The 15,215-nt window shown below is 40.1% G+C and overlaps 1 protein-coding gene across 4 annotated transcripts in view; it reads left to right on the top strand.

Annotated features, from left to right (window-relative positions):
- Positions 1-15,215, top strand: part of LOC103156462 (abl interactor 2-like) — a 30,759-nt gene that overhangs the window by 12,023 nt on the left and 3,521 nt on the right. The window contains exons 2-8 of one of the 4 annotated variants that reach the window (XM_007578519.2): positions 565-732; positions 4,864-5,040; positions 6,146-6,163; positions 6,661-6,764; positions 10,186-10,341; positions 12,926-13,050; positions 14,095-14,418. In XM_007578519.2, the coding sequence (XP_007578581.1) occupies positions 565-732; positions 4,864-5,040; positions 6,146-6,163; positions 6,661-6,764; positions 10,186-10,341; positions 12,926-13,050; positions 14,095-14,418 (1,072 nt within the window). The remainder of the gene's footprint in view (positions 1-564; positions 733-4,863; positions 5,041-6,145; positions 6,164-6,660; positions 6,765-10,185; positions 10,342-12,925; positions 13,051-14,094; positions 14,419-15,215) is intronic. The other 3 variants (XM_016664389.1, XM_016664388.1, XM_016664390.1) reach the window with 3 other exon arrangements.

Below are 15,215 nucleotides of genomic sequence, written 5' to 3'. Positions count from 1 at the left end.
ACACGCACACACACGCATGCACACACACATAGATGGTATTTCTGTACTTATGAGGACTGTACATATATTTTCCATACATCCAGCCAGCATGATTTCTTGAAACTTTGAAGCTATTGGTTTTATTTTGAAGGTTTGTGTTAAAGTAGTGATTAGTTGTGTCAGAATGGTCTGAAATTCTCCTGGTCCCAAATTTAAGAATGCTGTCAGACACACACACCCTCCACCAGCCTTGATGTTTATGTCCATGCAGACCTTGGATTTGCACTAAGCAGCTGAAACCAGAAGTTTACATACATCTGGAGATGCAACGATCCGATTTTGAAAGAGAATTCGAGATCGGGTATTGATGCAAATGTGACCGATCCATAAGGGCAGATCTATTCAGTGTAATTCTATGCTTTGTGCTTTATCATTTATTTTATATTACGATGTTTAGAACTCCTAGTTGCACTTTCTGAATCATTTGAAAGACTTGTTGTAGTTTATCTTTGTTCGGGTTTTTTTAAGCTGTTCATCTTGTCTGACTCCTGTCCCAAATCTGTCTCCTGTCCCCTTTGTCCACAGTCTGCAGACAAAGAGCAAGCGCTGGAGGAGACCAAGAGCTACACCACCCAGTCTCTGGCCAGCGTCGCCTACCTTATCAACACGCTGGCCAACAACGTGCTGCAGATGCTCGACATCCAGGCCTCGCAGCTCCGCCGCATGGAGAGCTCCGTCAACCACATCTCACAGGTCTGGTGGCGCTAAATGCTCTCACTTGAGTGAAAAACATCACAGTCAGGAAGCGAATAGGAAATATCCAATTATGTGTGTGTATCGATATGTAGCGCCTTCCAAAAATATTCATACCCTTTTAGTGTTTATGCATTTTAACTCCCACTTAGGCCTGTCACAATAAGCAGTAAATCAATTAATAGCAAATTAAAACAAGTTCAATAACTTCTATTTGCACGATTCTGTTTTCTCTCTATTGTTCTTCTTTGAAACCAAAGAAATGTCGCAGCATTTATGAAACATTGATTTTTGGAGAACATGATGAATAAAGCCATACATGGTTCTGTTATTCAGAGGAAAAGGACTCGTGGGTGTAACCATGTCATAATCATGTATGCATGCATGAAGGTTCATTTATGTTAGCCTCTCTCAGGCTGAGTGGAGCAGCTCTGAATCTATTTCTGAACTTTGTACTTAGTGATCAAAAGAACTATTCACAGCCATCAAGAAGCAGCTAAAGTGCAGAAACATGTTGTCTTTCTTTACGTATGTGTGCCAAATGCATGATTAGGATGCATGTTTGGTACAAGCTATTTCTCTATTGAGACATTTCATTGTTTTTAAAAGAAATACAGCGATCCACACGCCCTCTCTGACAGATCATCAGGTGTTTAAATTAACTAACCAACCACTGATGTGTTCAGATTACCACTTATTAATACTCGCAAAATAAACATCAAGCCTAAAAACATAAAACTGTGATGACATTATCAGGGCCAGAGTACGAGTTTCTTTTAAAATACGACAATAAAGTCTTAACATAACAAGGGTACAGTCATGTCTTTATGAAAACATCAACATGAAAAATAACAAAAAATTTAAATTAAATTGAGGAATGTTGAGCATTTTTCACAGGAAATATTTCACCTTTTAACACATCACCGTCAAATTATTATCAGCAGCAGAACCTTGAAACGACTGAGGAAACGACAGAGTATTTTGAAGAAAGATCCTCTCGGACTCTGCAGGTCAGGTCTGAATGACTATGGAGGCTTTTTCTCATTAAAATGTCTTTTTTCTCTTAATTTTAAGACGTTTTTCTAGTAAAATTGCATCTTTTTTCTTCTAATATTATGTGACTTTATTCTCATATCAAACAAAAATTCTTGACCTAATACTTTATTGTAGATCTCACAGAAGGGATGATTAAAATAAAAGCCACGTTTTGAAAATATTTTTTGTCTGTAATTTCTAATTTAGAAAAAGTGAAGAAAAAAAAAATTTAATCGGATTTTAAATCGGATTTGGTTACCAAATCCGATTTTTCGATTAAATTTTTTAAAATTTGGTTGCAAAAAGAAAAAAGAAGAAAAATTCTGCAATTTGATTTATAAGCCGTATCTCCCAGCCTTAGTTTGAACTGTGTGATCTATATCCCTAACTCTGTTAAACAATGTAATCATTTTTCTTTGTGATGTTCGCATAGAGACAGTGAGTTTACTCAATCTTAATTACTAAGTTTTAATTCCAGACTGTACCGGAATCTGTTTAAGAGTTTCATCTGCTTAGCATAAAATTACAAAAGGTGCCATCTTGAATTTGGAAACAAGTTCCACAAATTGTTACCATATCAGAGAAGCAGCTGATATAAGAACATTTCTTATTTTTTTAGCTGAACCAAAACACACCAAATTCTACAACCCAGCTAGATGCTAAGGTTGTCAAAGTCAAGCTAGCATAACTGAACCACCTCTCTTTCCATTGCTATATTTTTTTTAATTAACATTTTTTCCTGACCTTGTTACCTAGTTATCGCAGTGTTGAGAAGTAATAGCAAAGCACTGCATCCTTTTTTCTTGTATATATCACGTGTACATTTAAGACTTAACACATTATGTTGACAGCTAAAACCAATGGTCGTCATCGTCAGCTAGCAACTTCTTGCGTGCGTGACGTCACGTTGCAACGTGTCCATCGAGAGTCAGTATCGCCTCTTTTTTATGAATGCCAAACCCGAGGAGATAAAGCACAATTTCCCATTGTGTTACTCAGCTGGAATATGTAAGCACCCCTCCAGTACAGTCATAGGTGTGAAGCATCACTAGCGATCCAGAGAGTTACACTGTGCTGCACTCCTACACAACGGCAGCTCTGTCAAGCGCATTCATCTCAGACAAACCCAGCCAGCTTCCATAAGAAAATAAGCCGAATGCTAGGAAAAGGCTTCGGTTGAAAAGAATTAGTGCACCGATGATCGCTTAGAGGAATTAAGTTGTACTTCTGAGCGGTACAGAGGGTCCATTCTCCCCCTTAGACCTCCGAATTATCAGAGCAGTTTCCATGCAGCCATAATGAGATGCTTCTCTCTGCTTGTGTCGGCCCAGGCTGAGGTTGCACGTTATAATCACCACTTTCTGTTCAGAAAGACACTCGCATCTGTTATGTAGGCGAACACTTCGCACTGTGAGGCTTCTTCGCTTTCACAAACACTAAGATACTCTTATGTAACGCATTTAGCATTTTATGCAGCTGCAATCAACCAAGACATTATTCATGCAACATCAGAGACAACTAAAAAAAACAGCCATTGTTAGGACGAGGTCCAGTGTGTGTACGGCATAAAACTTTGGTTTTCTGTCAGTAGCTGGAGGCAAAAGGGACTCAGTGTTTTGTGTTTCTTTGCTTTAAATCTTATGTTTCACAGTTAAGCCCAAAATTATTATATTAGTATGTTACATCAGACTAAAACAAAAAAAACAATTTTTAAAAACATAAATATGGGCTTAATGAAACATCTTTAATACCTGCCTAAAGGTTGTTATTTTCAAAAGATGCTTTTAATCTGACAGCTTCGCCTCATCTGAACATATAATTTATTGGATATATGTATGAATGTATTGATGCTCATAAACATTGTATTGAAAGCAGCAGATAAACTGTTCTGCTGCTTTCCTAAATGACAATGTTTTGAATTCATATCTTGGAGATTAAAATAAAACTTCCCAAAATTTGTTACACTAAGAGCCTATTCCAGCCTCATCATGTCATTGAAAATACCACTCCTGTCATCTTTCTAGGTAATTAATTGATCATTTCATAGATATTAAGAATATAGACATTCATCTTGATCAGAAGATTAAACGACGCCTTAGTAAGAAGCTTCACCTGTCATAGTTCTTGTCACCTTAGTGACAGTCTCTATGGTGACAAAACGCTGTGTTGTCTTCACCTCATCACTCTGGTCTTTAACTCTCATACAGATCACACAATACAGGTTTCCCAGCAGTCCTTCTGCTTGCTCACCTAAACAGAAAGATGTTGGGCACCGATCCGCTGGTAGATGTTCAAAAACAAAAACACAGCAGTGCATGTGCTCCATGTTCCCTCAACTGGATAGTTCACCCGGTTATCCAGAGATGATGGACCCAGTCAGTCAGCCAGGTCAGCTGGCCGCCTTGCTGTTGGTCATACAGGTCTTCTGAGTAATAGGATGTCAGTAATTGTCCACACTTTATCAAAAAAGTATTTGGTGTTTTTTTGTCAAACATGTAAAAATCTCCTCATGACATGCGATGCCAAAACAAATTAGACTCTTCCTTGATCCTCTAATCATTCTATATTAAGAAGCATTTTCTCGTTTCATGTACTCTCAACAGACCGACCCTATACAGTGGTCCACCCGCATACGGTGCACACATGGATGCTGCTTTCTGTAAATAATTTCACTCGATAACCAGAGTAAAGTATCCTTCAGCGTGGATTTCTCTTCTACTGACTCCCAAGCTCCACTGCCAGGCTGTCATCCATGTTAGGACTTCTCCAAAAATATCCACAGTGTGAGAACACAGAGCAGTGAGAATTTCATTCTCACACTGAACACTCTTTGGGTTTTGAACAGCCGGTGAGGAAATGAGGGAATCAGTGATTCCAAGGGAAGATTTGAAGCCAAACTGCCTTTCTGAGAGAAAAAAAATATCGAGTTCAACTTGGAAACAAAAAATGACTTTGGGTTCTGTCAGTGTTTTGGAGTGGTAAACAGTTATTACAACATATATGGACAATGTTTGTGATCTGTTGGGATGATCTTTACGCATCATTTGATCAAAATCATAAGAAGTCCAACTATCGACTCTTTGTTCCTCCTTACAGACAGTCGACATCCACAAGGAGAAGGTGGCGAGGCGTGAGATTGGCATACTGACCACCAACAAAAACACGTCCCGCTCCCATAAAATCATCGCCCCAGCCAACCTGGAGAGGCCGGTGCGCTACATCAGGAAGCCCATTGACTACAGCGTGCTGGATGACACTGGACATGGAGTCAAGGTAGGTGGCAGAAATGAGCTAATAACAGCGATTGATGGTGTAATTAAGGTAGTGGCGGACCGTAAAGTTCTGTGACGGTGACCAGCATGTTAACGTTTCTCTGAAACTGAAAAATAAACAAATTGGAAGTTATTGTATTGGGTTTTATTTTAATTGAGAACATGATAGGAAAGCTACAAAGCTCCTCAAGGGATTTGGAGGGAAAAAATGATTCCAACTTACTTTTGCGAGATACTTTAAAATCCTTAAATATGTAGCAAAAATTTTGCGTGAACTCACAGAAGTAGTTTAGGATTCACAAAAGTAATCCAGCATTTTGCAAACTTTTGCAGAATTTTGAAAATGTTTTTCTAGATCAGGATCCACCCTTTTTCTCCATCTGCCTGGGGGAACTTAGTGTAAACCTCACAATAGAAAATTTTTTACAGTGTTTTTAATTTCAAAATTTTCACAAGATTTTTTTTTGTGAATGAAACTGAAGCTCAGACTTTAAAAAGTGAGATGCAAGGCAGCGACTGATGAGATACATCAAATGTTAACCTTTCTAAAACGGTTTTAATCAAAACCAGGATGTTTTGGTTCATAACCGGCTGAAGTTCTTGCATGAATTCACTGTGCAGAACGTTCTCTCTCTCTCTCTCTCTCTCTCTCTCTCTCTCTCTAACATCTGGACAAGCAAACAACTTATAGAAATTTGTTTTGTGTACATCTTATATCTTTTTTCTTAAGTGTTTCTGCTACCCACTGGTACAGTGTCACCCTGGGCAGAGAACCGTTCCAGTGTATCACAAATGATGAAAAGTATTCCCTTGGGCTGTAGTTTTATTTATCTATCTCTGTTTTCAAAATGATTTATTTAGCTGCGCGCCTCAGTACCACTGCATCACAAACTACAACCAAACTAAAGAATCCTGATCTGTGTTTCTCCGTCTCTATCTCTGCCGGTGTTTATCTGAAGCTCTCTTTCTGCCTTGCATTTTCTGTCTCCTGCTCCTACCGACTGACCGTATTTGCATGATGCAGTTGCTCTCTGTCTAACCCTTGGATAAAAATGTCTTCTGTCTCCTTTTCCTCCTGTTTCATCTGCTGTCACTGATGTGTTAAGTGGTTGATGAGGTTCAAGGTAAGAATCTGCAACACACCTACACACAGCACAGAGAAAATGCGTCTGATGTGTCTTACCTGGAGATGGTAGAGGATGTTAAAAGCAAAAAGGAAGAAGTGCTGCTTTATTTTATACTCCATAATGTCTGATGGTCATTCAGAACAAATTGTGGCTTTTTTACCTCTATTCGAAACGTCTTTTATTTAAACTGGTATACAAATACGGATGTTGAGATTCTTCTTGTTGTAGTATTTTCCATCTCGACAACCGAGAGATGTTACTATACTGGCATAAACTTGACGCTAACCAAGGAAATGTCACACGGTGGTCCAGAAAAGTATTAAACTTCTGGGACTTCTTTGCGTTTTTCAAATGTCAAAATGTTTTGTTGGGATTTTCTTTGGGAGACGAAGACAAAGTGGTGTATAATTTTGAGTTTTAAAAGAGATTTAGATTATAATAAAACAAAATCTGTCCATACTAAGTAGTTTTGATAGAGAGCGTTTGTTTCTCAGGTAAATGGCCAGCAGAGTCTGAAACTTGGAGGAGGTCTGTCCCGGACTAACCCCCCGACCCAGAAACCACCCAGCCCTCCAAGGGCGGGGAAAGGAATCTTGGGGTATGTACACCTACTTTCAATTTGTTTACTCTCATCTGATGTAATTTCCATACTCTCCTGTAAATTATTCAACTTTGTGACTCTTTTCGTGCTCTGGAAGACACATGGTTAAAGTCGGATGAGACGGTCAACTTCTCTTGTGTTTTTCTTTGGAAATCTCTTAGAAACAGGCTGCAGCTTGCGCATATTTAAATCTCTCGTGAAAAGACGGGGTCCTGTGACGAGGTTATTACAGATTTGAGCTGGCAGAGGGAAATCACACACACCCACACACACTTGTACAGAAATGCAGCGCTCTGAGGAATGACGTCATCTGTTGTGAGAGCTTGTTGTGTTCTTTGCCCTTAAACATCTAGGTCACCAAGCTGTTTTTATCCATCTTTTGGTCTTTTCTCTACCTGTATTTTACTCCCCTTTCTCCTACACTATAATTGTATTTTTTTTATGTCCTACAGTTGTTCCCTCTTCTTTTATCCACTTTTGTCTGCATCTGTCACTTTAGAAGTGGATATAATTGTTGACTCTTCCAAGCTAACTGCTACTCTGACCGAGGAAACAAAAAACCCTCATTTTCCTCTTTTGAATCAAACCAAACCTCAAACATTGGAGCAAAAGCTGCATCTTGGTGTGTCCTTCAGTGTCACATTTCATCACACTGCCACCCAGACTCAATATATGATTCATATACCAACTTGGACACTCTTCATTTGGGAATTGTGCTAAAAACAAACAATCGGCAGCCAAAATACAAAAGTTAAGCCTTTGACATTGTTTTCACTGTCTATCTTTTTTATGTTACCACCCTCCTTCAGGTCCTTTGTTTCTGTATGTTCTCACTGACAGTCAGACTGCTAAGCTAGATGGAGACGCACATTGTTGTATTGTTCAACTCGCGTCAAAAAAATACACCACAATTATGAGAAACAACTCAGGCTGGCGGCGTCTGGTGGGCGTTTAAACCAGCAGCCGTAGCTTTGTTTTACCAGCAGGGCCCTGAAAAATTATCCATCCAACATTTTACCAGATTCTTTTGCAGCTCCAGCTGTTTTGTTAGGGTCATTAAATTACACACAGATTTCTGAAGCCAGTTGGTTTCACTGAACTTTATTTATCAGATCAGAGAGGGTTCAACACAAATGTATACCTCAGTTTTCAGGTTTTAATATGTAAGATATTCCTTAAGCTATACATTGTTTTTGTTCTTTAAAGCTGGAGTATGTAACTTTTATAAAAATATGGTTTCTCTTTTTACGTATTTGTTAAAACTGTCACACAATAGAACATGAGGCATTTTTTCCATGACAAAATCGAGCTTTCTCCCTGCAGTTCTACTGCCATCTATAGAAATGCACCACTCCCAGTCAGAAACAACCAATCAGAGACAGGAGAAGGGTCTTAGCGCTGTCAATCATGCTTTTGTATACCCTGCTACACACCCTCTCCCATTGTCTCTGTTCCCCAGAGCGGAGCCTGCTGTGAATGCTAAGACTAGTTAACATTAGATGACGGCTGATAAACGGCTTTCCTGTAACTTAAAGTTGTTTCCCCATCATTAGCACCTTTAGCACTGTGTACACGAGGTTGATTGACAGTGTTAAGACCCTCCTTCTGACTCTGATTGGTTGTTTCTGATTGGTTGCGTTGGATTTCTGCAGACAGCAATAGAACAACAAGGAGAGGGCAGAAGGAGCTTGATTTTTTTCACAGGTTATCTAATACTTCAGCGCATAGTGAGAGCTCTATCAAGTTACATACTGCAGTTTTAAAGGTTGTGATTGTAATATGGCAGAGTGTGAAAAACTGCATGCATATGGAGCTAGGTAGGCTGAGCTGCCAGAGTCAGCGGGCGTCTCCTCTTGTCTCTCTCTATGTTCCTTCCAGTTTCCTGTAACCTGCTGATCAACCGGCTGTTTCACCCTCAATCGACAGAGTTAGTGGTTAAATAATAGCATAACAGCAGAACCTTTAAACCAGTACGCCCCGTTAAGGGTTGTGTTGGTGCTTCGTGTTGTGAAAATGGAGGTAATCTCCAGCTTTCTGTCCATCAACACCTCTCCATCTTCATTCACTGTTTGATCCAAAGTGCGGTTTCTCGGAGCGGCGAACAGAAGCAGCTTAGCGGTTGGTGATAACCGTGCCAATGAGCCTGCCTCTCTGAATCCTCCCCATAGACAGGCAGGGAGCGGACAACCGCACAGCAGAAAGTCGGCGACACGCTGCCGACAAACCGCTCCTTCTGACAGCACACACACTTTTCTGTTTTTTTTTTCTTCCCCGCATTAACTAACTACCGAGAGGAACATTGAGTCATTTTTGTACATTCTGCATTCGTTCTGTTCCAGTGAAAAAGCTCCATTCAGCCAGGATTAAAAAAAACTTGGTGAGCTCCGGAGATCTAGAATAGAGACACCCACATGGCTGCTTCGACATTGTAGCAGATAGATGTTTCTTATCCTGCCTGAGAAACGCTCCATTCATCACCAGCTTTTACTTCGGCTAACAATGAGTCCTTTTGTTTGGCCTCGTGTTTGTTCAACCGTGGGTGCAGAGTTTTTAACGGACTCTGTGCTCATTATGTCTTGAAATTGTTTCCTTTTTCATTTTTAATTGTGCCTTCTGAGTTTATATTGATGCCTAACTTAGATTTATTTGGGGGGGAGTGGGAGGTTCAACGTGGGAGATTGTTTTTTATTGTGAATGTGTCATTAAACTTTGGAGTCTTTTTGTTCTGCTTTTATGTCCTACATTTCTACAGTTCTGCTGTGCTGCAGCAGTAATTGTCTAAAAATACATCCCCACCTTTAAACTTGGCTTGACTTTTCTTTTACAGCAAGAGAGAGTCAGTTTCATTCTGCTGTAGTTATTATTACCATGACTATTAAACAGCAGGAGCTGTTAGAGATACATACTTACTACAACTTTTTAAGGGTAAAAAAAAACAACAGTGTTTTGCAGCGCCCCCTTGTGGTTTCTTAACAGGATATGTTGGTGTCAAACTCGAGGCTCATGGGCCAAATGTGGCCCTCTAGAGTCCATATACCAAATTGTATCGATCAATCCCACCATTTTTTTTTTTGCGATTCCTTGAAAATTCACACAAAATCAACAGATCTCTGCAGTTTTTTTGGACTATTACATAATAGTGCATAACTATGCAATAGTGCAATATCACTAAAACACAAGATGTTTGATACTATTTAATTTTAATTTTTAATTTTTGAACTTACAGCTATTTATTAATATTTGAACAGTTTGTTAATGTGTTTTATCAGTACACTTTGGCACCACTGGCCCTTTAAGAACATGATCTTGACATGGCCCAAAATGAAAATGAGTTTGACGCAGTGGGACAGACGACCAGCGCTGCAGGTCTGTCTTCCTGTGCGAACCTCTTCCTCACCTTTACGTCTTGCACGTACAGGCACAAGAACTCCCCCTACAGGACACTGGAGCCGGTGCGCCCTCCCGTCGTGCCCAACGATTACGCCTCCAGCCCGACGAGAAACAATGCGGGTGCTGGACAGCTGCCGAGTCCGGTCCGCACCGCCACCCTGAACCAGCGACCCCGAACGTACAGGTAGTCGGGTCAGAGTTCAGACGGGACTGAAAGAACAGTGTTTCTGACACGCTGCCTCTGCTCTTGCTCTACTAATCAGTTCTTTCAAACTCAAAACTCCTGATGTTCAACACAGTGACGTTCAGTTTGGAAGCAGAGATTTAGAGATGGTTGTGCTTTTATTTTAGGCAGAATTTATTTTAGTCATAAAAAGTGACTTGCAGTATTTTGGAGCATATCCTCAAAAGTACATTTATTTCTTAAATTCAGTTTATTTTATATACATTACACACAGAGGAAATACTACAAGCAATTATTTATGTTAATTTTGATCATTTTAGTTTTCTGCTAATGAAAACCCGTAATTCAGTTTCTTGGGGACTGAATATAATCACTGATTCAGCTCATTTATTACGATCAGGGTTGGACCGATAAATCAGACGACAGATAAATCCACCTCTGTTAACGATCACCCGACTGCTGCCAACTCAGCAATTGTGTTGCTATATTTAGTGATATTTCAAATAAAAAACATAGGTGTCGACCTAAATTGGAATCGGCAGGTCAGACTTTTTAAAGATCGGTAATCGACGATCGGCCAGAAAACTGCAGTCGGTTCATCCCTAATTCCAATGCACTGTAAGCTGGTGCAGTATTCCCAAACTAAACTGGCATGTGTTGAATAAAACATTTTGATAACTTTCTGCTTCACCTGAAACTAAATGTTGCCTTTTAATTCATCTTTCTTAGCACCTTTCACGTTTTTACGCCTCAGTTCCTCCATTTACAGCTGAGCTATCCAGTTAGCACTTTCACTGAGCATGAGCAAACATTTTGAATTTAACACATTCACATTTTTCTGGACACATTTTATCAGAAACTTTGCAGCCACTGCAGTCATACTCTGTTTGTAAGTGGTTGAAACAAATAACGCTAACATGTGGACAGATCTAGAAAAGCTAATTATTCATCCACTTTTAGGATGCAGAATCTGACCCAAAGACATTTTACAGAAAGCCTTGAGACTCCTGTAAATGTTCACATCATCTTTGCTCATGACTTCTCCGTCTTCCTGTAGGATTTTGCTTTCGGCTTGGTTTCATCACTTTGTGCCACGGCTTTCTTCTTGGTTTGTCTAAAACCTGCTGCTGTTCTCTCTGCTGCTTTTGCTTCTGGTTTTTTATATGCAAAGTTTTTTGTGTTTAAATGTCATCTTGTGCTAACCATCTGCTTACATCCAACTAACTGAGTTTCTTTGTTTCTGTGGATTCATCTTCAGTTGTGCATTTATTCAATCTCATTGATTGTTTTCCTCAATTCTAGCAGGAAACATATTTTGTTTAGTCCTTTATAGTTAGAGCAGAAAAGAAGTGCCTTGATTTTGGAAGCAGTTGTCAAAAGGAAAACTATAATTAAATTTCTGGCACTTTTGTAGAGAGAACTATTATGGGTTTTCTTTATTTTAAGCCAGTGGATTGTGTTGAAACAAGTACCACAAAGACTTGGTTATTTTTCTGTTTGTTGTGTTTTTACATCGTCATCCTTTAGAATGACATGTCTGGATGAAGGATGGAGTTTTTATTTGTTTCCAAGTTCAACGCTAAAAGAATTCAAAGAAACTTCCTCTGGAATTTGAAACTCAGATGGAAATGTTTTTGTCTTAGCCAGCATTTGTTTGAACGGTAACGTTAGCTGCTAGGCGTGTCCTGATGCTCTAACATGGTTATTTTAAACGAAGCAGAAAATACAATTTTAAAGTTTCGCCTCCGACATAAAACAAGTCTTTAGTCAGAGGCCACCTGAGATTTGTTGCAAGACTGACTGCTACTGGAGATTCACAACAAGATGTGAGTTATGACAATATTTCATTTCCCTTTGGAATACATAAAGTATTTTGGTGCTAAAATGACTTTACGTCTCAGTTAATTGTTAGATATTTTATTATATGTTTGGTAAAGAGTTGACACCACATAAAGCAATGCAGAGGTTTGAGAACATCTAGAAATAAAACTTGCCACGTTTTACAAAGTGCATCTTAGTGTAAAAGTTATTTTTATCTGATTCTCTGGTTATTTTTCTTCCTTTGTATATTTATTAGATGTAAATAGTTGTCAGCTCTTCTTCCCATATGATCAATACATTCTTTCATCCTCCGGCTTTGAACCAATCAGATTGCATGTTCTTGTCTGCTTGTTGCTTCATTTCTTCTTTGCTGCCATGAACCTGAACCTGCTACTGCTGGACTTCCTCTCTACAGGCTTCTGTTTGTCATCCTGCCTCCATCGCCATGCCGACTGTCTAAGGACGTGCAGTTTTTACTGCTTTATGTCCTGCCTGCAACCTTTTTTGAGAAACTTCACATCATTAAAAAAGATTAGCAGTTTTTAATAAGCAAAAATTTTGATTCCAGTTCAAATTAGTGGATTAGTTTCACGTATTTTGTCCGTTCTGCAGCTGGAACACACCCGTTTCCACAGCACTGATCTTCCTCTGTTTGCATGTGCATTTTGTGTGTGTGTGTGCGTGTGCGCGTGTGTGTGTGTGTGTGTGCGTGCGTGCGTGCGTGCGTGTGTTTGTGCGTGTGTGTGTGTGTGTGTGTGTACAGTGGCAGCAGCGGAGGCAGTCACCCCAGCAGCAGCAGTCGCAGCAGCAGCAGGGAGAACAGTGGCAGCGGCAGTGTGGGCGTTCCCATCGCCGTGCCAACGCCGTCGCCGCCCTCCACCTTCCCAGGTAACAGGACACCTGCTTAATGTCACAGCTGTATGGGACGATGTGTAGCTGAACTGGGCTGAAACCATTAATCGGATTAATTGTGATGAAATGATTGATAAAATAACCGTCAACTAATTTAGTAATGGATTAATCGTCTACTGGAGTAGACTTGAAAAAGGCTATTTTCTGAAAGAATAACATACTCAAAGCAGCAACTAAGGTAAAACTGTACAAATATATACATGTATGCATTTTGCATTTAAGATTAAAAAAACAACTGTGTTTGTATGTTCTACCCAGAACTCCTGAAGTGACAGTTTTAGCTGCCTCACCCCAAAAAATCTGTTATGAAGTGTATTATTATGTTGTGCTTCCTTGTTTGAATTGTAAATTTAACAATCATTTTTTCACCAAAATAATTAGCTTTTATTTTCTTCAAAAGAAAAATCAGTAAATTAACACCAAACCAAAAGAATAAATCTTTCAATGGGAGAAATAATCAAAGATTGAAATTCTATAATTCTGTCCTACCTGGAAGAAGAATCAAACCAGTTGACAAGGGGCTCTACCGCCCCCTAAGGGTCACTGGCAGCTCAATGCTACATGGAGAACTATAATAAAAAATGATGTTTGCCCTTCTGCCCAGACCCAGTTTACATCCACTAAATCTTTATCCTTAAGGACACGCAAACGGATTTCTCTGTGTAATAATCTACAGGTTCTGTAGTTGGAGTATCTATGCATAAGATCTGTCTGAGTCACTCTCAGATATCATTGTGTTCTAATACTAAATCACTTCTAACATACCCTTACTTGCTAGCTAGCTAACTTCTTTGCATCTATCATGGATTCCTGCTAATGTATCACCGGTTGGCTGGACAAAGTTTGTCCAGCCAACTGGTGGAGATGCAGCTCTTAAATTTCATTCCTAATGGTATTAAAAGGTCTTAAATTTGAGTTGGTGAAACCTATAGAAACCCAGTCTTTATTCTTCCATCACTCCCTTCTTTAACCTTCTTTCCTAACTGGCTCCTCTTTCTCTTCCTTCTCCTCTTCCCCAAGTCTCCCCGACTGCTGGACCGTCCAGCTCTTCCTCCACAGCTCCAAACTCCTCCCCTTCTCCCTCGCCAACTCCTTCCTCTTTCTCCTCTTCCTCCTCCACCACCACCTTAACCCAGCCTAACGCGCCCCTACCACCAAACTCACCCGCACACCAAGCCGACTCGTCTCCTCACACAAGCTCCCAAACAAACATACCGAACACCAACACCTCCCCGCCTTCTAACCCTCCTCCCAGCACCTCTGAAGGCCAGTCCCAGCTGTCTTCTCTTCCTCTTCCTGCTCCTCCTCCTCCTTCACTCTCCTCCTCTTCATCACCTGCTGAAGGTGAGTGTGTCCCAGAACACTTCAGTGGCCCAAACCCAAGTCTTTTAAAGGGTGTTTTCATACCTGATAGTCCGGTAGACTTGATTCATTTCGACACCAAAAATGCAACATTTATTGGATTTTCAGATGTCGAACGAACTAAACCCTTTGAAAAAGCCTGTTCCCCTCCCCACCTGTGGGGGCGCTGCACCGAGAACCACTGAAGGACACAACACTAGTGGAGTGCAACTTCCTTCTTTGTAAAATGTTGACAAAAATAGAGTGGTCTCTTTTCTCATTGGTAAAAGACCACAAACTATTTCTCCTGCTAGTGCTAGACTCACGCCTTTGTTTTGGTTTTATTTACCCAGAATGCCCTGCTTTTTAGACCACTTCTTGCTCTTGGACCGGTCTCCGGTTTGCTTGGCATTTGAACCGTACCAGAGTTCACTTCAACCGAACCGAGACAAAGTATTTTTTGGTCCTCATTAGAGTTTAATTAGTTCACACCTTCCCAGACAAACCGGACTTTCTAGGCAAACAAACTAGAGTTCGATTAAAGCGGACGAAACAGGGTTGGTGTGAATGGACCCTTAGTTTGTTCTCTGGCTCTTCACATCCATTGTCATTAAGAGAGACAGCAGATAAAATGTGACCCTTTTGTTGCCTTTTTCCCCCTCATAAGTTTCCTACACATCTTTGAATAAGAACTGTGTGTAGTTGCTCTCACTACCAGAAGAGGGAGACAAAGCTTGTTTAATCCACTCCAGCTTCCTTTAAATAAGTATGAAATGAAAGTTTCCCTCAACTTTTCTAAA

The sequence above is a fragment of the Poecilia formosa genome, unplaced genomic scaffold (genome assembly GCF_000485575.1).
Source record: "Poecilia formosa unplaced genomic scaffold, Poecilia_formosa-5.1.2 Scaffold482, whole genome shotgun sequence".
In the NCBI taxonomy this organism is placed as follows: domain Eukaryota; kingdom Metazoa; phylum Chordata; class Actinopteri; order Cyprinodontiformes; family Poeciliidae; genus Poecilia; species Poecilia formosa.
The sequence above is the reverse complement of the archived record's forward strand: the minus strand, read 5'-3'. Positions and strand labels throughout refer to the sequence as shown.